The following is a 22,492-nucleotide window of genomic DNA, read 5'->3' as shown; positions in this document are numbered from 1 at the left end:
TACATTATCTGCAACCTCTGATGATGCATGTTGCTTGAGACCCCCTATTCATTTCTGTAGCTACTACTGTGTTATTATCTGACACCATGTATCCTCATTGGTGTTCAAGTTCAGAACAAAAGCATCCTTTTGAAATTAATGAGTCCCCACTCATTGCACCATAGTTCACATAATGAAGAGGCCTTAGACATGTGAACTATATTCCTTCTGGATGAATCTAAACTGGAAGACAACCTTCAAAAGAATGTCTAAAGCACTCCAGTTATTTATAAAGCTTTCAGTCCACAGGCCTAGGCTAGAGCTAGTCCTGGATTTAAAAGTCCTGGAGATAAAATATTCAGATGCCTCTGCTACTGCTGAAATTGATCCTCAGCAGTAACAATTTTACTTTAGAGACTGCCTGCTAATGGACTGTGTTGCTTGTTAATGTAGACTTGCCTTTGTATGGTACCTCTGTTCTACCTTTTTAGGTGAAGAAAGCCCAGGACAGCATAAAACACCCCCAGCAATACTAGGTATACAAGCCACATTATGGCTGAGTTGCACAATGTACATTAAGGATTAAGTGCTAAGTATTCAAAAGTCCATTTTGAACCATGAAGTTTGACTCTTCAGGTCTGACCCAGTGTAAGTCTGACCAGTGTAGCCTGGTTCTTTAACATCTGCAGAAATGCTGCTGTTTCCAATTTGTTCCATTATTCTACTTCTCATCATGTGAGGATGTTTTTCTGAAGTCTAGCTTCAGCCTTCCTTTCTTAGCTTGTGATCTTCATTGCTCCTTGTCTTTCCACGTTCTCAGCTGGAATAAGCTCCTGCTTTTTTCTTCTGTTAGGCATTAGCCTGAATTTATTTATAGACCATGACTACAGCTTCTATGGACTGGCACACATGCTACACTTGTGTATTTGCAAAAGCAAATGAAAATGTGTCAGCAGTCCACAAGAGTAGTTTTATTGTTTGGTGAATGGCTCCTCAACTGGATCTTTGTGCAAAGAATCATGCATGGCAGTGGCAAAAGCCCAAAGTGGAAGTAAGTAAAAGAACTCTTTTTCCTGCCTGTGTGTGAGGTTGGCCAGGGAATATCTGCACCTTGCTTTGAGTGAGTTGAGTGGGTTCATTTTCTTATCAAGATGAGGATTCCATTTCCAAAACTAATTTTTTGTCCTGCAGTTTCTTAGGGACCTGATTTGTTGGCACAATCTAATGATAGGTTAATGAAACCGAGTATTCCTAGAGATTGTGCTTATTATTGAATCTTCCTTTTCCAGGGTGACTGAATTAACTGGATATGAGCCTCAAGACCTGATAGAAAAAACCCTCTACCACCATGTTCACGGTTGTGATGTCTTCCATTTGCGATATGCTCATCATCTGCGTAAGTAAAAAGAAAATGGTAGACTGAAATGCATAAAGTAGAGTGAGAGCTTCTGCAGACAACAGGCACTATGTTGGAAAGCAGAGAAAGCTTTCCAAACCTCCAATGGGGCTAGATTTTCAAAAGGGCTTGGCTATCACTTAAGGAAACCATTAGTTCTGCAAATAAGCTAGATACTCAGTAGGCTGTGGTTCTGAAAAAACAACAACCAACAAACAACAAAAAACCCCACAACAAAACCAAATCCAAAGCCCAAACCCAACCCAACAACAACAAAACCACCACCACCACACAACCCAAAACAAATAAAAAAACCAAACCACAAACAAACAACAACAAAACCCCAACAACCCAAAACAAAACAAAAACCCCAAGTCCTCCCCCCCAACCAACACAAAACCAAACCCAAAACCAAACACACACCCCCCCCCCAACAAACAAACAAACAAGCCCCAAATACCCCTACCTGGATACTTTTATCTTTCTACTTAAAGGATATAGGCTGTTGTGAAAATTTGGACTTGATTCTGGGTGGTGAACTCTTGAAGGGGAAAAAAGCCCCAACACAACAAAGCGAGTGACTGCGGGGGGAAATCTGACCTTCACGAGCCTCCATTTTAAAAAGAAACATTACACAACAGCTCTCTGTTCCTCTGAAATATGTTAGTAATAATCATCCCATGTTTGAAGCGAGCACAAACCCAGAAAATCCTTGGATGAATGTTCATTAATAGCATGTGGATGAAGTTTGGAGACCGGAGCATCGGGGGGAAAAAAATTTACACATTTAATAATTCCTCATCTGCCAAGAGAGACAGTAATCAAATCTGCAAACATCTGGATTTGGGAAGTAGTTCATTCAGTAGCATATTAATTTGAGAAGCAAATTGAGGCAGAACTCTGGATTTGGCTCAGTCAGCCACAGCCCATATGATGCAAAGATGACATCCAAAAACCATTGTCAGTGATTATTTTTTTCCAGATTTCTCCTGTGGGCTGAAAGCAGCCAAAGTCAAATCCTTCTCTTAGGCTTCCTGAAGGAGAAAGCAGTCTGGTTTTCACCTTAATAGGTGCTGCTCATGAGGATCTGAAATACAAAGGAGGATGTAACTGTATGTGGCTAGTCAGTCCTGAAATTCCAAGTGCTGGATTCTGTTGATGGCAGTGTGTGCTACACCTGGGAAAACAGAAATTGAACTTCAAGTTAATATTTACCAAAACACTATTGAATACTCTGGGCCAGTGGAGATGAAAAACAAGAATGACCAGAGTACATGGTAATGTTCTCCTGGGGGCATCCTCTTTGTAGTACTAACATCTGAATAGGATGTTTGCATTTTTGCTTGAATTTGACCTCTACAAAATGCCATTCATTATTTTCACAAGACTGTGCCAACCAGTATAGAGATGGTTCCATTTCATAGCCACAGTCATCTCTGGAAAAGAGCTTTCTATTTTAGAGCAGAGTGATAGAGAGTTGTGTGCCCACTGTAGGAGATTTGTACTTTGGCTGCCAGTTTGACCTATGTAACACTCCAACTCCTCCCACAAGAGAAAAAAAGCCCCCAACCAAACAAAATAACAAAAAGCCATTCTGTAGTAACTGTATCTAAATTATAGAGATAATTTATTGTAAAGTTGGAAAACAGAAGAAAAATGTGAGACATATGTGTAGTTTGTGGGGTTTGGGTTGTGGTTTTTTTTTGGTTGGTTGGTTGGTTTCTTTAAGTTTCAAGGCAAGCAAATGCCAAGGAGCAAAAAACAATGGCTAGTGCTTAGGCAACATTGTGAGCAGTGCAGAATCGAGGTAAACAGATGTAAAATGTACAGGTTTCCTCTGGAGAACACTGTTCTAACCTCCCCACCATCCATCACCAAACATCTTAGGAACATGAACAGTAAAAGGCAGGCAAGTTTGATATGATATACCATTCTCTAAAGCAATCTGATGATTAAGTGTCATATGATGAAGAACTGGAGAGAAAGATCGAAGGGAAGGGAAGGGAAGGGAAGGGAAGGGAAGGGAAGGGAAGGGAAGGGAAGGGAAGGGAAGGGAAGGGAAGGGAAGGGAAGGGAAGGGAAGGGAAGGGAAGGGAAGGGAAGGGAAGGGAAGGGAAGGGAAGGGAAGGGAAGGGAAGGGAAGGGAAGGGAAGGGAAGGGAAGGGAAGGGAAGGGGAGGGAAGGGGAGGGGAGGGGAGGGGAGGGGAGGGGAGGGGAGGGGAAAATAAGACGAAAAAGGAGAGGAAGAAAGCTACCCTAAGCTAGGGTAACCGATTGCTTTCTCAAAGAGGAAAATAACTCCCATGCTGAAGAACTCAGTTTAGAGTTAGGTATCACAGAGAGCAAACCAAGGAAAACAGTAAGGAGAACAAGTTAGAAGAGCTATAAAAAGAACATCAGACTATGAGGAAAATGTGGATGTGAATTTTTGCCCAAGATGTGCCAGCAGCAAGCAGAGTTTCCTGTTTTCAACATTTCATTAGGTTCCAGCTATATGAAAAAGTTTCTGGCATTTGATCTAGTGTTGTTTATTTCTATAGCACTATCAATATATATGGTGTTTGCTCTGAAACTGGGGAAATGTGGCCACACAAATAATGAGTCTCTGCCTAAGAATCTTGCATTTTAAAGGACAGAATAGAGAAGCTGTTCCAGTATAGCCAAAATATTTTTGTGGCCTCAGACAAATGACTTCATTTGTACCATCATCTTTCTGTAAGGGAGATTTTGTGCATCTCATATGTTGTAACATCATTACTTTTCTCACACATACTTCTCCAAGAGTCTCATCTCTGTGCAATGGTATGGGAAGCCCCAACCCCAGCTGATGCCATCACCAGACTGTTTTGTTGCTTCCTGGAAGTCAACCTGTATATTTATAGAACCTATTTTATAGCTGAGCACAGTTTATACTCTGTCTGTGACACAGCTTGTTTCCCCCACAATCAAATGTTCTGGCACAAGTGCACTAGTTTTTAAGAAGGCAAAGAACTGCAGACTCTGCTGGGGCACCATCCACCTAACACACTGCTTGAGGGCTTGACTGATGACATGCCAGGTTGTGTGCACCAAGGAAGCTGAAACAATAACTGCTGCTAGTGTGGAACCAAGAAGTTCACTTAGTGGTATTCGTAAGTGCAGACTAGGAACTCGCAGGCATATGTCCATGAGCCTGCTGGAACTTTTCAAAATAGCCATCTATGACAGACAGAAGGACCAGCCCAGCCAGGCCAGTGCCTTTTTCAGCTTGCCTACTAAACCAGGAGTGAACCACAGCAGCGGAACACCCAGTTATAAATGGCACATCTAAAAGTCAAGGCTAAAGCCACTGAATCCTCCCTGTTTGGTTGCAACAGAGACCACCAAGAAGTCTGAGCCTGCACAGATTGTCTTGATAGTGGATTTACCTCATTGTCATTTCTGAGGTTTTCAAATCAGCATGAAACAGAGTAATTTAACACAGAGCCAAGTGGAAATTGACCTCATTTACTGTATCAGAAGCACAGTTTACTGTCCCCTAGCCAAGGCCAGACTTTCCTCAGATTGCTAAAAACTCGGGAGACATGGAGTCCTCCCCTGTTCCAGGAGAAATATTACTTTATCCATATAATTAGGAAGGAAATCTGAAGACTGCAGTCCTCAGTGGGTTTCACATATTTTAAAATATTGTAGCCAGAGAGCTAAAACAGGGATTAAAAAAAAAAAAAATGATAAAAATCAGTGACAGAAAGTCAAAACTAGTTCCAAAGCACAACTTCACTACAGCTAGTCACAGAATCACAGAATCACCAAGGTTGGAAGAGACCTCAAAGATCATCAAGTCCAACCTGTCACCACTGACCCCATGAACAAACCATGGCACTAAGTGCCACGTCCAATTCCCTCTTGAACACCTCCAGGGATGGTGACTCCACCACCTCCCTGGGCAGCCCATTCCAATGGCGAACGATTCTCTCAGTGAAGAGCTTTCTCCTCACCTCAAGTCTAAACTTCCCCTGGCACAGCTTGAGACTGTGTCCTCTTGTTCTGGTGCTGGTTGCTCGATCCATTACAGCATTACTTTCTCTTTTGGAAGACAGAGTAGCAAGGCATTTTCAATTCAAGGAAAACCCGATAAACTAATACTAAAGACTTTGTTCTGAGAAGCCTAGGCCGTGTCATAAGATGTACCTGCTGGATGATCTAGGGCAGTATATAAGCATAATTTCCTAGAACTTGACCCTGTGGGTTATAGAACACCAAGAAACATAGCAATTCCATAGCATATAGCTGATTATTAACAACTATTTTTAGCACAAACTTATTTGGCCTTGTTACACTCAATCTTTGAGCGGCAGCTACAAGACCTTTACCTTGAAGTGATCCATTTCACTTTTAAAGAGCACACATGTCTTTTTGTTTTGTAGGTGTGCTTGCATACTTGCACACATTACTCATGATTTTCTTAAATATCTGCACATAAACACACTTCCAACCTATAGAGTGTCCCATGTAGAAACATAGGCTTGAAAGTGGACACTAGCAAGCATGAGGTAAAAATGCTGATATCTAAGAGAGACTTCAAACTCTACACAGCAGGCAGTGGTTTGGTGTCCATGAGTATGGGTTTTTGAATGTCCTGCAAGATGTTATTTCTCTTGTTACTTTCTGAGCAGATGGATATCATATCCTGTAATGGAAGAAGAACTGACACCTCCAGGAACACCTGCCTATATCCCTTTAGGAAGTGCCCAATTTTCTTAGGGACATCAACTGGATTTGAAGAAAAAGTGAAATATTTTGTGATGCATGCAGATGGATAGGAGAGTAAGCAGGCCAGAAAGATGACCTCTATGTTACAGAGGACCTTTTATCGAGAACAAGAACCCTTGCCCTAACACTGGGCTATTCACATTATTCAGATTATTGTGGTCTCTGATCACTGCTGAAATTACAACCCTCTAGTCCAACTGAACCATAATAAAAGCCAACCCCAGTGATGACTGATAGGCATATAGCTAACTACCAATCAGTAAACAAACCCCCAAAGATTATGTCCTCTTTCGTTCCCAGTTTAGTATTGGGTGCCTTCTCTGTCAGAAAAATATTCTATGAATACTAATCATCAGGCCATACATTTTCATTTCAAGTGCTCAATTGCTTTGCTAGAGTTGGCTGAAAGAGGTGTTAGTTAATTTCCTTATTGCTTATCTTCTGCACCAAGCATGTACAATGAAAATAAAATTACAGTGAGTTTTGGTATTAAGTTCAGTCTAGTACAAGCCCTACCTTTGCAAGTAGTAATTCAATTTTTTAATCATGCAAAGGAATTGCTGCCGTTAATTGGGATTTGGGGGGCATACATTTTATGCAATCTCTGTCTCTTATTTCTTACTTTTAAATAAATAACTGATTGTATAGAAGAGTAAGAAGATGGAATTTCCTAGAGGAGTGCTCAAGTGTCACACGAGAGAGGAACCACCTTTGAAGGCTGGACATTATCATTAGATTCACTAGAAGCCTGGCACTGAACCATAAAAACTTGCGGCTAGATTAAATATTTTAGAGATGCTGCACAACTCCTATTATAGCACAGCCTTATGCCATAACACCTTGGTGTAAAGAGGTGTATAAAGAATTACATTTCTATGAAATCTGTCAGATGACTCATTTACCTCTCTGTGCTTGTCTTTAGTTGCATGCTTAAGAACTAAATATTATTTTAATCAACTTTCAAAATGGAGAAGCTACAACGGAAAAAGCATCACAGCATAAAATACATTGTAAAATAATCCATCAAGCTATCAATGTTCTATGAATCTATGAATGACAAAAGTGCTTCCAAATATACAGGAAAAATACAAGCTACTTATGTACTCTTCAGAATACTTTTGTTGCCTTTAACTTCTCTTTTTCAGTTAGGAGATTAGAAACAGTTAAGACCTTTTGCAGAATCTAAGCATAAAAGAGCAGGCACGGCTTAACAGTGTGCAACACACGATATGTAAACAATGCCTTGTGGATCTCTGTAAAGGAGCAGGACAGATACCTTTGCAGGGGAGCTATTTAAAGTTTGATGGGAGAAGGAGGAGATTTAAGGGAGAGGGAGGAAGGAGAAAATTCCCTGCCTGCAAATAAACCTGTCCAGGAAGTGGTCACAGCTCCAAGCAATGTGAAATGTTTTTGTTTAATTGTATTCACAGTGTTGGTGAAAGGCCAAGTCACAACCAAGTACTATCGACTGCTGTCCAAGCATGGAGGCTGGGTTTGGGTGCAGAGCTATGCTACTATTGTGCATAACAGCCGTTCATCACGGCCTCACTGCATAGTGAGTGTCAATTATGTCCTTACGTAAGTCAAAATAATTTGTACCATTACATGTTACAAGTAGTTGATTTATTAATAATTAAATTATTTAAGTTTGCTTTACTTGTGTCTTCCAGTATCATTCTGTGTTTGCCACTTCTCTCATGTTGTTTCTTCTTTAATTATGTTGAGCTACAAAGAGCTAGTACTCCTGATTATTACCTTGTACACCATGTGCTTGAACGTTGTACCACTTGTAGCCATTTATGTCAGACCCGGATTCCAGTTCTGTATTTGGAATCAGAACTGTGCTGAAGCATACAGGGTGAAATCTACTGCTACCCAGCAGAGGTCACAGTGTCAATCTGAGAGCCAGAGACATGGTAGGAAGCATTACTTTTTTCAGAGACAGGTGAATCACTGAGGATACCCTCACTTGCCTTGGGTCACGCAGACTACATCCTCACAATGGCAAGCAGCTCCCACTGAGCTGGTGAATGTCCAATGGTTTGGACTGGCAGTTTATGAATTCTTGTTCAAGTCATGAAGGTGCTACAAAATTCCTGTGTTGATATAAACCTGAGAGAGACACATATCTATACTGAATAAGAAGGATAACTAATATCACAGTATCACAGTATAACTAAGGTTGGAAGAGACCCCAAGGATCATCAAGTCCAACCTGTCCCAACAGACCTCACAACTAGACCATGGCACCAAGTGCCACGTCCAATAGTGAAAGAGACTGTGACTGAAGAGACTTTCTGTGTCAAAAAATAAGAAATTAAAAAAATCTATCCCTTTGTTCTGAGTAGTGTAAAAAAGCAGGGAACCAGTCTAGTTCTTATCTGACCTGAACATAAGATGTGTTTGCACAATGCGTGTGGTAGGATTGTATGAGTTTGCACAACACAATGTGTTCATTGATACATAACTTCAGGGATTTTAAGTGTAATAGCCAAGAAACCTTAGGGTGCTTTCTAAACTACTTAAAGTAGATACTCAGGCCTAGACACACAAATTAATGATGCCCTCATTCCTATACAGATGTGTGAGGCAGCAGCATGAGGGAAAGAGTCAGCCCTGCAATCTGCTTGAATCCCATGAGTTAGGGCAAGCGATCGAGTTAAAAGGAGCACATTGTGCCAGGGATATAATAGCATATTCTTGAGTTGGATTTACTTCCAGGTTACTCACCATTAAAAGTGTTTGAAAGGAGTTCTAGATAGAAACTGAAAGAGAAGTAGGGTTCTCCTAGTTATCCCTTGTTTCAAAAATACGCTCCTCTGTTGCTGCTGACAAAACCAAGGGGACTATTTGATAATCAGAAACTAATCAATTAGTGTTTCAAAATATGATCTGTTCTTGATTTGGGTTTTTTGTTCATTTTGTACAAAATTCTGCCCTGTCTCTGGGGCAGATAAAACTGAACAGAACAAAAAGCCTGGAGACTGTCAGAAAAGCCATGCTGCAGCTCCTGCAGCATGCAATACACACAGGCATAATTGTGCTGACAGGAGAGGATCGTCACTGTGTTTCCTTTCCTCTGGGCTAATTGTGAGAGCCAGAGCAGAGAGCAGTTCTTGACAGAGGAAGATACAGATGAGTTGATCTGTGTTTTTCTGTCAGCTGACACAGATGTTGATCCCAAACCGCAAGGTGCCACGTATGGCTGTGAAATTGGCACAGCTTAGGTCCAGAGGGCAAGAATACTTAATACAAAGATGTGAATGTGTTTCCCAGTGGAATGTTTGTGACAGACATGTGGGGAGTCTGACCATAAAACTCGCTGTCTGCTGACATCCCAGACTTGCACTGCAGACTCAGGAAATCTTGGAAGAATTCAAATGAAAACTCTGTGAAAGCTAACATGTATTTTCAAAGGAACATGTATTTTCAAAGGAGCTATTCTGGATGTCTGCGGTATGTTTGAGTATGTAATTTATTGGACTGTTCTTTTTCAGAGATATTGAATATAAGGAACTTCAGTTGTCACTGGACCAGGCTACCATTTCTAAGTCACAGTTTTCATGTAGAAACTCAGTATCTACCTCGCAGGAAACAAGGAAAATAGTAAAACCCAAAAGTAATAAAATGAAGGCAAAACTCCGAACAACGCCTTACCCACAACAGGTAACTCTTTCAGCAATATTTACTTACCAGTTGTTGTAGAGTGCATTGGGCAGTACAGAGATCATGCAGAAGTGGTTACAATATGCTCTGCTGCAAGAATTTCCTTTTAGGCTAAATCCTTTTGTTCTTGGGGCAGACAGCACAAATAGTACAAAGCAACTCTGTTGAGTGATACAAACACAAAAACTTTTGGATATGGAGTATGTAAAGCACTTCAAAAATCAAAGTGCTTTCTTGGTAAGAAGAAAAACTTGTATTAAGAATAGCTAGCTGTGAAAATTTGTGCAGTTGATATGCAGAGTTCTTAATGTAAATAGGTATTATCAGTTTCCCGTGCTGGAGAATGTGTCATAACAGTGAATCTTAGCAAACAGAGCAGTGGATTAGGATTTGGAACATCTTACTGTCACTGGGTAAGCTAGAACCTGATGTGAAAACTATAGAGGTTGTCCATAAAACTGAATTGGTGAGTCTGACACCCACCATGAGATATTGTGAGACTGGAATGGGGCTACTATCCTGGAAGGGGCTACTATTACTTTAAAACAACAGTAAATGCAGCTGGCACATATACCTCATTTGAAACAGTGGGAGCCCAAAAAGCATTTGGAATCCAGAGAGGAGGGTGGGTGAGAGTGGGAAGAGAAAACTGTTTGTGATAGAAGTTGATACAAATGAGAGATTTTGCCTTCTTTCCATTCCAAAGCTTGATATGCCAACATATGTAAAATCATATTCATGGTCTTCCAGTGCTTTGCAACAAAATTGTACCCACTGGTATTTACAGCTGCTTACATTTACTAGCTAAAATTCAACTGACAAAGTTATCAAATTAATCCTTAGTGCTAAGATGATAAAGTATTTTTTTGTTCCCATGTTAAGTGAAGCTAAAGCTACAGCTGTCATGATGACAAGGAACTTGAAATGCGCTTGTAAACCAGTCCCTTCAGCCAGTGAGATGGAGGATCAGGGAGGTCTGCATGATGTTTCATAAAAAAGTTAGTCATTTAACTCTCTTCTCCTCCTCCCCCCCTCCCCCTGTTTTTTTTTTCTTTCCCCCAGCAATACAGCTCATTCCAAACAGACAAACTGGAATGCAGCCAGGTGGGAAACTGGCGATCCAGCCCTGCAGTGAATGCTGCCACCATTCAAGAACAAAACTTCCATTCAGAAAACAGTGAACTTTTATATGCCCCATCATATAGCTTGCCTTTCTCTTACCATTATGGACACTTCCCTGTAGATTCTCACGTCTTCAGCAGCAAAAAGCAAATGCTGCCTTCCAAGTTTGGGCAGTCTCAAGGAGCACCTTGTGAAGTGGCTCGATTTTTCTTGAGTACGCTGCAGACAAACGGAGAATGCCAGTGGCATTATGCCAACTCTTTGGTACCCAACAGCCAGTCACCATCCAAAAATCTTCCTGATCAGCCAGTGAACATCATCCGACATAACCTTGCACAGAGCTATGAAGGTGGGTGTCACTTTGAAAAAGGCAACAAACCAAACAAAATCAACAAAGCAAAGCTGTGGGGTGTCTGGGAAAGGATTGTGATAGTAGTTTGAAGATAGGAATCACAAGGTGTTTAGGAAACACAGAAAATCAAACCCAGTGAAGTGTAACAAGCATTCTTTATAGTATTTACATATTATCCCTCTTCCTATTATCATCAGGTTTGATTAGGAATACTATCAAAGCAAAAAGTATTCACCAGAATCACTTTTAGAACAAGGCAGAGATACCATCTCCTTTAATACCAGCACAGTTTACCTTCATGTTTTGCACCATCAGAGTTATTTAGTAGAACAGATCAGATAAGATATTGTTGAAGTCAGGAAGAAACAAAGGTGCTTCATCTCACATAGGAAAATTAAAATAAATGGGGCTTTTCTCCATAAAAGTTGAAGGCTGTCCTTTCTGAGTATGAAGCCATTCTGAATGTCTTTGCCTTACAGTTACTAGAGGGAGTGAGAAGTGAAACACGCTGTCTTCTGATTTATTTGAAAATTGGTTCAGTGCTCCTCCCTGATCAGCTGCATTATAAAATCACAGAATCATAGAATGGTTTCAGTGGGAAAAGACTTCTGAGATCATTGAGTCATCAAGCTGTGTCCTAAAGTGAAATGTCCACATGATTTTTTAACAGCTTCACAGACAGTGACTCCACCACCTCCCTGGGCAATAGTGACTCCACCACCTCCCTATTCCAATACCTGACCACAATCAGCTCAAATACTCTGAAGGAAGCACAGAAGACATTGTCTTCTTCGAGGTGGCAATCTGTAAGAAGTACATTTGCAAAGCTATGAAGTAACTAAATGTAAACAAGCTCTAATTTTTAGATCTCATATACATTACATCTATGTGCATACACCATTTTGATTAGCTAAAAATCACTGAAGAGGACTGACTGGTTGACACACTGTTATAAAGTTAGATGGAAACACTCCTTCCTTCTAGCTTCAGTGAGGATGGGATGGAGGAAGCAGTAGTGGAGATTTAAAAGATGTCTGAAGGGAATATCTGCAGATGTTACAAGCTGAGCTTGCTACATCATGCAGAATATGGTCTAAAACATTGACTGTGTCTCCCACAGAGAAGCAAACAATTACTGCCCAGGGTTTGGCCCTTCGCAGGACATTTTTACCTCACCTAGCATTTTATTTTACTGTTGTGTGTTTAAGATGGGAATGAGCAAAACTAAAGCTCTTCATAAAGTCTCGTTTCATTGCTGTTGTGGACTGGCTGTGACAAGGAGTAGCTTTGGAGCAAAAATAAGAAAAGGATTTGCCCTTTCTAATGATGTTGTATCTTTTTGGAAAAGAAAAAAAAAATATCTTTGGAGATTAAGTATGAGTATTAAAGTAAATCCTGCAAGTAACTCTGCAGGGACAAGCCTATTCTAGGTGTAGAGAAGTCAGCCCAGCTTTTCTTCTCTGCTTCCAGACTGACAGGACTGTGAGGCTGATGGAGAAATTAGATCCGCCCATTCCCCATCAGAGTTTGGCATAAGGTACACTGAGAATGGGTGAGGAAGAGCAGCCTGTTAGAGAACAGTCTGTAAAATTTATTGTGGCCATAGAATTCACCAGAAAAGCCCAGTGAGCATAGCAGCAGACAAGCAATTTACCATCACTTGGTGTTGATATGGGAGGATAAATTCCACACAAGATTTTGTTGCTTGAGTTGGAATACGTGGGTTCACTTCTGAGCACATGTATTTTAATGGATGTTTAGCTGTTGGGTATTTGATGAAAACTGACAGGGTACAATTAAATCTCTAAAAAAAGCAGTTATAAAAGTACTATTTAGGAAGGAAATGGAATATGGTCAAACTCAGGCCAGGTCAGAGATCATTGCTTGAATTCACACACAGTATTATGAGAGGGGAAAGAAAAATGAAGCCTCAACTGCAAAGAGGATTTCCATCTAATTGTTTCAGAGTTTGTTTCCTCTAGAGGTAGAATTACCACTGTTGTCATTTTGATTGGGCTGGTGGCAGAAGAAATATCTGAACCTTTGGAAGATATATTTTGCTTTGAATTGAGAGGGGCAACTGATCTTCCCTACGTTGCCAACTGCTGCTTTTTCCAGTGGTTCACTGAAAAACTGTCAGCCAGTAAGCTTCAAAGCAGAGAGGATCTGCTTAGCATCATCTTCAATGCAAAGGCAATGCCAAATATGACATCTGGCAACCGGGTTAGATGCAAGGGCTATTCCATATCACATCCATAGATGCATCTGCCAAAAATGCCGTAGGCCAGAGACTTTTTTTTTCCTTTCCCCCCTATGGAAAATAGCTTCTTTTGGAGAGATCAGAGATTCTAAGAGGATCATGCCAAGCCATCAAAATGCTGGAAAAGCACGTAGCAGATAAAACTGCCTGCCAATCAGATGCTGCTGCCTCAGAATATGGTTTTGAAGCTTCTTGCACTTTTTTTCCAGCTGGCCTGGTTATCAGAAAAGAAACTCCAGAGAAGGTATCCATATTCTTAGTCAGGGAAGTTTCCTCTGAACACTCCAATGGATGCACTACTACTGCAGGTATCACAACCACCACTTTTCATTAAACAATACTGCTGGCCAGTCTGTGCTGTGTGGAGCTTAGTGCCACTAACCATGCCAAAACTCAGGAAATGACACAGAATACCAAGAAAATCTGTGAAAACGCTCTGGTGTGTCTTCCTTCCCCAGACCAACTCCCAGGTTTAGCCTGCTACTACTGGAATAAACACTTGACATCTTCTTTGAAAAGTGTATTCCACTAGATACAAAGAGATCTTGAGAATCATGTTATCTCACTATTGGTTTTGGAGGGAGAATAACAGAGAAAATAGCAATTACAACATCAGGCCATGCCTCAGAGGATTTAGAATTAGAGTTCAGACCAGGAGACAATATCAGATACTCAGCTAACCTATAAACAAATTCTTTTCATGGGCATGGACAATATTAAAAGCTGTTGTATCTTTGCCTTGTTTGACATGGAGGCATATCAGCATGACTCCATGACACAGAGTGTGTGAGCAGAGCAGTTCAGTGGCTCTGCTCCTTACTCTTCAGCAAAAGTCAGAGTGATTGAGTAACCACTTCTCTTCTCTGAAGACCTTCTTGTAGAAAGGACTAGGAAACATACTGAAATACCATGGGCTACATGTCAACATTCAAGTGTTAGCATATTGCTTTTATGAGGTTAGTGCAGGTCAGAAAGTCCAGGAAGAATTATGCAAGATAAAGCATGCATGAAGGGAGCTTCACCCTGTCCTAATTACAGAGAATTTGTTTTCATGCAGGATGCAAAACTGCTGATAAGCACAGCATACATTTTGCATGAACACCAATGCTGAGTACCAGTCTTCCTTTGTTTTAGCCTGGTTCCAAGATATCTTTATTTTTACTGAAATAGACAGGGGCAATGAGAGAACAAGGAGCAGCTCTACCTATTAATGCTGGGTACAGAAAGGCATGTTTGTGAACTAAACCTCTTGTCTGCAAAACTCAGGGTTGAGATAAGGACACAAAAGTTCAATATAACATGAGATATCATAATCATGACACATAATTACCTTAGTTAATAATCTAATTAACCTAATAATACAATACATAATTACCTTAGCCTATTTTCAGAAGCAGCACAGCAAAATACAGAGGAAAAAAAACCCAATTCAGCATAAAACAGAAAACCCAAACCATCACCTACCCAACTCCCACCCATTTCACACCCTGTCTACAGAAAAAATCCAAAACCCAAGAAGCTGGAAGCCAGAAGCAGCAACAGGAAGCCTCTCATGTTGTAATCTGAACTTCAAGCCCCATAATACTGTGCTCCAGTTAGCACTTCCATTTTTGAAGCTGGCATGACTGCAGCATGGTAGGAATAACATCAGCAGGTTCAACACAATACGTGACAGTGACAGAAGGCAAATCTCTCTAGTATACTGTGACTACCAATAGACATATGTGTTAAACAAAGATCCATACCTACTAGAGTAGTCTTCCTGTTTGCACTTGAATAGTTGGATGCTGAAATCTGAGCAGACTGCTAGGTGATGGGGCTTTTATCTCCAAGTTTTCCCTCAACTTGCATGAGCCTGTGTGCCAGAGGGAAAACAGAGCTACTTGGTGAGAACTAACCAAGACAGAAGGCTTGAAGGGCTGAGTTTACCACTGCAGTTTTAGGCTGCTGTGAATGGAAGCAGTGTAAGTAAAATACTATCACTCTAGCATGATATACAACTTTAGATGTGCAGTATATCTACCTCGCTTGCCAGACAGCTCAGTTGCTCTGGCAGAAGAGTGACCCACAAAACATCCCAAATTAATGCACTGACTGTATAGATTCACAGATTGCATTGGGTTGGAAGGGGTCCTCAAAGGTCATCTTGTCCAACCCCCCTGCAGTCAGCAGGGATGCCTCCAACTAGATCAGGCTGCCCAGGGCCACATCCAGTTTGATCTTGAATGTCTCCAGGGATAGAACCACAACCACAACCCTGGCCAGCCTGTCCCAGCAGCTTACCACTCTCATTGCAAAGAACTTCTTCCTTATGTCGAACCTAAATCTACCCTGCCCCGGTTTAAAACTGTTGCACCTTGTCCTATCACTGCAGGACCTTCTAAACAGGCCTTCCCCAGCCTTTCTGTAGGTCTTCTGATACTGAAATTCAGTTACAAGGTGTTCCCAGAGCCTTCTTTTCTCCAGGCCAAATGGTGCCAATTTTTTCAGTCTGTCTTTCTAGGAGAGGAGCTCCAGGCCTCTGATCATCTTGGTGGCCCTTCTCTGGACCTGCTCCGGCAGCTGAGGGCCCCAGAGCTGGATAGAGTACTCCAGGTGAAGTCTCACTAGAGTAGAGTAGAATGGCAGAATCACCCATCTCAACCTGCTGGACATGCGTCTTTTGATGCACACATTGTTGCCTCATGTCCAGCTTACATGCTAGTTACCACCAAGTCTTCTTGTGCAGGGCTGCTTTCAATTTCATCATCCCTCAGCCTGGACTGATATTAAGGATTGCCCCAAGCTAGGCACAGGACCTTGCCCTTTGCTGTATTGAACCTCACGAGATTCTCCTCAGCCCACCTCTCTAGCTTGCCCAGGTCCCTCTAGATGGCATCCTGTCCTTCAGTCTTTGTCAACTGCAACACAGCATGGTATCTTCTGCAAGTTTGCTGAGGGTGCACTCAGTCTTGCTGTCTATATCACTGATGAAGATATTGAACAGCACTGATCCCAGTAAAGATTTCAATGACTGCAAAGTGGTTTCTGTGCTGGAGAAGTGCAGAATATATGGGACCCCCATGTACCTGTTGAGGAAGATACTCTGGCAACTGCCCGCATGCCATATGGGTGGAAGCAATCCTAAGGTCCTGCCTTTCTACAATAATATAAAGCAGCTGGTCAGCTTTCTATTAACTTCTGTATGAAAAACTCCCCAGGAGGAGTTTGTCCCTGGGCATCCTTAAGCTTTTGTCTGCTAAGGAAGACAAAAGCAGATTTAAGTCTAGCTCTAGTAACTGTTCTGAATGTGAGAGGACAAAGCCAACTGTGCTATTCTGCACTGCAGACACAACTTGCTTAACTGTCTGGTCAAACTCCACTAATGTGCTGACAGCTTTAATGGAAGCCTGCAAACAATTAACTAGGCACTTACCTTCTCCCTTCAAGAGACAGACAATAAGCATACTTGACAAACAGGATAGAACAAAATGGATAATATCCTGTAAATCTCCCAAGTATGCAAATTACTTCTTGGTACCAAGAAGGCAGCCATCAGCCATGCAGAATGATGACAAAAATGAAGAAACCCAGACAGGGGCCAACTGGTGGTTGTGCTGCTTTAGCTTCTTACAAGCGTGGGCTCTGACGATGGGGAAGAACAATCTTGTTCAGATACCAGAGTAGAGCCAGGAAGTAACAATACTCTGTTCTGCAGTAAGAGAACTAACCCTTCACTCCTGTGGATGTCTCAAGTGGGAAAAACACTCAACACAGAATAAGAGCTCAGTTTAAATCACGTTAGTTCTGTATCAACAGCTCTCAGCATGTATGCTCATTTCGTAGCAAAAATGCCAAACATAGAGTTAAAATTATGGTAGTATAATTACACTTGTAAAATTTCCAAGTTGTACATGTGGCTGAATTCTTGTTTTGATTTGTGATGAGGGCCATTTTTCAACAGCTGATGAGAATTCAGTTTAGTTATGACTGCGTGTACTTCTCGGTACAAAATACACACATGCAACTTAAAAAGAGTAACGGGAAAGGTGGTTGTTTCTAGAAAGGTGGCAGGTTGATCAAGAATAAATTTGATCCAGATTCCTGTTTTAAATTCTAGTGTTAATTATGTGGTGCAATTCCCTCTGAAATGAATGAAGCTACATGTAAGAAAAGGTACAGTTGAGCTGTTTCTGATTCCTCTGTTACACGTGACAGCTTTGCTAGCCTACTATAGCACAGGGAATATTTAATTATTAGTAGGAACCTTTTCATCAGCAACCACTGCAGGGGAACCCCAAAACTTTTCAGATGGTGAATAAAATTTTTAGAAAAACAGAAAATCCCTTTTGCAAAAGTCATTTAGGTGTCCAGGGCTTTCAGTGAGCATAAAACAAAAGCGACTTTAGGTTTAAGCTGAGAAACTTGCCAAGTACCTCACTTAACTTTTAACATAAAGGTTTAAAATATGCCTTGGTGAAGTAGTGTAACTGTCAAACTATTCATACAAGACACTGCACAATTATTAGTACTTGCCTAATTTTAGACATACTGCACAGGAGTAAACCAGTGGTGGCTTCTCTAACCTTATTGCTGTCTACAACTACCTGAAGGGAGGTTGTAGACAGGCAGAGGTTGGTCTCTTCTCCCAGGCAACCAGCACCAGAACAAGAGGACACAGTCTCAAGCTGCACCAGGGGAAGTTTGGAGGTTAGGAAGAAATTCTACACAGAGTGATTGTCCATTGGAATGGGCTGCCCGGGGAGGTGGTGGAGTCACCATCATTGGAGGTGTTTAGCAGGAGAGTTGATAGGGTGCTTGGTTGCATGGTTTAGTTGATTAGGTGAGTTGGATAATAGGTTGGATGTGATGATCTTGGAGGTCTCTTCCAACCTGGCTTATTCTAAGTTCCAAATTTGTAGATAGAATCATAGAATCATAGAGTCAATAAGGTTGGAAGAGACCTCAAAGATCATCAAGTCCAACCTGTCACCACAGACCTCATGACTACTAAACCATGACACCAAGTGCCACGTCAAATCCCCTCTTGAACATCTCCAGGGATGGTGACTCAACCACTTCCCCAGGCAGCCCATTCCAACAACTAACAACTCTCTCTGTGAAGAACTTTCTCCTCACCTTGAGCCTAAACTTCCTCTGGCACAGCTTGGGACTGTGTCCTCTTGTTCTGGTGCTGGTTGCCTGGGACAAGAGATCAACCCTCTCCTGGCTACAACCTCCCTTCAGGTAGTTGTAGACAGCAATAAGATCTCCCCTGAGCCTCCTCTTCTCCAGGCTAAACAACCCCAGCTCCCTCAGCCTCTCCTCATAGGGCTTGTGCTCGAGGCCTCTCACCAGCCTCGCTGCCCTTCTCTGGACACGTTCAAGAGTCTCAATGTGGAACAAAAAAGCTGTGTAAGTCAAGCAGAAAATTATAGTTAAAATTTCAAATTATTTCAAGAGTTCAGCTACCATGCAGAAACTAAGATTATTCCATTTATTTTAAAGCTTAAAGAGAAACCCTTGGTTCATAGTCTCTTGAAAATGTAAGACTCTAGCTTGTGGTTTTCCATGCATTCCCAGTTTAGTACTCTCACATTCTAAGAGACACATTCTCAGTGTATGTTGTAAATTATATTATACAGCTTTATTACATTATAGCACCTTAAAAGCAAGGCTACAACATTACTCAAGAAGTATTTGTATTGTGTTTCAGTAGATGTTTTTAGTATCTGATGCTAGGTTTTCACAGAGAAAAAGCAAAGCCTTTAATGTCACACAATCAAGATATTGCATCTATCAGCAAGGGGTATCATGACTAGGATACTGACATGTCAGTATCTGATACTACATGCTCTCTTTTTCCCATTACAAGGGCAAATGTCCAATACCACCTCCAATGCAACTTGGAAGAGCACATTCTGGTTTACTCAACTCATTGAATCATCAACATGCAATAAAAGTTATCCATCCTTTGGCAACTATTTCAATAAATATCTGAAAAGAGTTTACTTAAGGTCAGGGTTTTTGACAGCAGGTCACATTTCTACATCTCCTTGATTTAACCATTTTAATAATGGCAGTGATTCATATCAGAAAATCTTTTCAGAATTGTTGAACGCTGCTGGCCTTTCTGAACTGGTTTGGTTTACATTTACTTTTCAGCACTGTCTTAAAGAGACACTGAGGCAAATGGGAGTGTCTCTGATGTCTTCACTGGTACTTGGACATGGCCCAAACCAAATGGATACTCATAAAATGTGTTAAACTATTACATGAGCTCATGGTCAGTAATTAACATGTTTTCTCTTTCCTGCAAGTGCCCATATCAAACAGAAGATATAGTCAAGAGGCTTTATCTGACAACTTTACGAGCTACACAGCACCCATGCCAGGCAGCAGATACAAAGAAGAGATTTACGATTCTGGCATCATGAAGCCGAACAAAATAGAAACCAGGATTCAGCCACCTCACCACCTCATTAAAGAAGAAAACAAGGTAGCTTTTAGCAGAGATCTCCAAGATAAAATGAGCATTAATGAAAGTTCTTTTTCAAACTCAATAGCTAACTCCTTGCTGCCAAAAGCAGAATGTTTCCAGTCTAAAACTATAGGACAATTAAGTCATCTCCTGCCAATGCCCTCGGTATATGAGCAAACAAGAAGGATTTGTATGAAAGAACCCAAATACGGGCATATTAGTCACCACTCCTCAAACCTAGATGAACTGGACAGTGATGAGAGAATGACTGTAAAGCTTGATCATGACTCCGAAAGTGAACGTGTGATGGATGTGAGACCCTCCAGCCAAGTTCCATTTGTGCTTCTAAATTATCACCATGTTTTGGCCAAACATGGCACGTTTCAAACCTCATCGTGTACAGCGACGGGACACGTAGGAGAAAATTACGGATACAATTCTGAGGAAGTAAATACATTTATTTACAAAAACCAAAGTCCCTCATCAGCTTCTTCTCCAGAAACCCACAGGGACTCTGCACTACCCCATTATATTGGAACTTCTGTAATAATAGCCAATGGAAGGTGACAGCAAAAGAAGAGTATTTACATTTAATTAAGAAGCCAAACTGTAATGATTTGCAAAAAGCATGAGAAACCATGGTTACATTTACTGAGCATAGCTGAAGGTCAACAAGGGACAGACCGGAGTGCTCCTGGCAAGCCATGTGTAACAGTACCTTCGAGGTCGGGGAAAAAAACAACTTACATCTAGCTTCCATGCTTTGTTGTCACAGATTAAGCTCTGGTGCCAGTGAGAAGACACGTTACAGATCTTATTTTTGTTATTTTATAGCGTGCAACAAAATTGAATGATAGGTCTTATATCCAGAAATTTCTATGAAGAACATTTTGTTCCTTAAAGCCTCCTTCTCAAAATGCATACAAGATTGGGTTTTTTTCTCTTTTATCATGTTGACAAACTATACAGGCTAGGTATTTTTGACAAACTGTGTGAAACCTTACATCAACTCTCCACCCACCTTACACACCCTGACAAATGAACTTCTTGTTTTGAAAAGTGGTGATTTTTAGTACCCACAGTACAGCTGTACTAAGTAAACAGAACTCAGTTTGGGGAAAAAAATATATTATTTATTAATTATCCAACTTGTGAACTAAATCAATCAAATCTATACTTGATTTACTTAACACAGATTTCAGTGTTCTGAGGTTGTGACCACCACCATTTATCTTGACAAGGAACGACAGAGTAATACACACCAAAATACGTATTAAAGAGTTACAGGTCTTGTCATGGCAAACTGGGACAAATCATGTAGCAGGAACTAAAGACCATTACTAAAGACCATTCCCTATAAAATCTTGTAATAAGAAAAAAGAAGCTTCTATGACATGTTCTGGGAGCAGGCTCTGCCAGTCAAAAGTACATCATCATAGCACCAGAAATGTTCTCATTATAGCCTAGGGAATTAGGAAGATTTATGCTTTGTTTTAAACTTACCAGCAGACTTCTGAAGTTTGAAAGGTTCAGCTTTTAACATGCTGAACTTCCTTAAGCATAAACATCACTGTCAACACAAAGGCAAGACTAATATTTGATTCATGCACTTCACAAGTATCAGCGGACAATCTGAATACCCAAAGTCAGAAGTCACTGCACAACCACAAAGTTGCACTTGAAGTACAGCAGAGTTTTGAGTACATCAGGGTCTGGAGTTCAGCACTTTGCACACATCCCCGTTTGTGCTGCAGTAAGCAAGAAGTGTACAGCACACACTGGCATTTTCTCCAGCCTATTAGGAATAGATCCTTCCTTTTTTTTTCTCCTTTCTTCACTTCTTTGTAAAGTTTACAAACAAGGAGACACACTGATCTGTGTGTTTCACTGACAAGTCAGTCCACTTTGGTTTTCAACCACTTCCCTGTTGTGTGTTCTTGATAAAACAAATGACTCCCTAAATAATAACTGTAAATACCAACAATGAAGGTGGTTGTAGATCTGTAATTTTTTTTTTTTAGCCAAATCTGAGGCTAATTAACACTTTAAAAATTTTATCAGACTGTCTCTAAAGAGACCTTCACTGAAGAAAACACTTACCTGGCTTGTGCAATATGGAAAAGCACTTGCTCGTGGATTGCACCTTGTCAGTCGATGTCAATGTAGTGAAGACAAACACTTCTAAAATGACATGTTCTCCATCATTTATATGCAGCAATAATGTTCAGTCAGCTCCTTGTATGTATCAGTATTTATTGTTGTGAGCACACAAAAAAATACTTTTAAAACATTTGAAAAGAATTTTCAGTATTTTTATTGCTTTCCATTAAAAGGTTAATAGAGAAGGCTCTATTATGAAGCTAAATTGATGTTCACTTGGAAGCTTGTAGTTGTCTGACCTCTTCATTTGCTAACAAACCACAAAACTTCTCTCCCATGATAAACATACTCAATCAGCCACTAGCAGAACACTGACTTTAAAAAGGGCAGAACCAAACCAGCATA

General features: G+C 40.8%; 1 protein-coding gene across 1 annotated transcript in view; it reads left to right on the top strand.

The window, feature by feature from the left end:
• SIM2 (SIM bHLH transcription factor 2) overlaps positions 1-20,919 on the top strand; it is a 63,528-nt gene extending 42,609 nt beyond the window's left edge. The window contains exons 7-11 of the mRNA XM_054165891.1: positions 1,269-1,375; positions 7,558-7,705; positions 9,625-9,793; positions 10,856-11,264; positions 19,827-20,919. Coding sequence (XP_054021866.1) covers positions 1,269-1,375; positions 7,558-7,705; positions 9,625-9,793; positions 10,856-11,264; positions 19,827-20,554 — 1,561 coding nt within the window. The 3' untranslated portion in view covers positions 20,555-20,919. The remainder of the gene's footprint in view (positions 1-1,268; positions 1,376-7,557; positions 7,706-9,624; positions 9,794-10,855; positions 11,265-19,826) is intronic.
• The last annotated feature ends 1,573 nt before the right edge of the window (positions 20,920-22,492 follow it).

Source organism: Dryobates pubescens, chromosome 12 (genome assembly GCF_014839835.1).
Source record: "Dryobates pubescens isolate bDryPub1 chromosome 12, bDryPub1.pri, whole genome shotgun sequence".
Taxonomy (NCBI): Eukaryota; Metazoa; Chordata; class Aves; order Piciformes; family Picidae; genus Dryobates; species Dryobates pubescens.
This window is presented reverse-complemented; position numbering and strand designations above follow the sequence as displayed.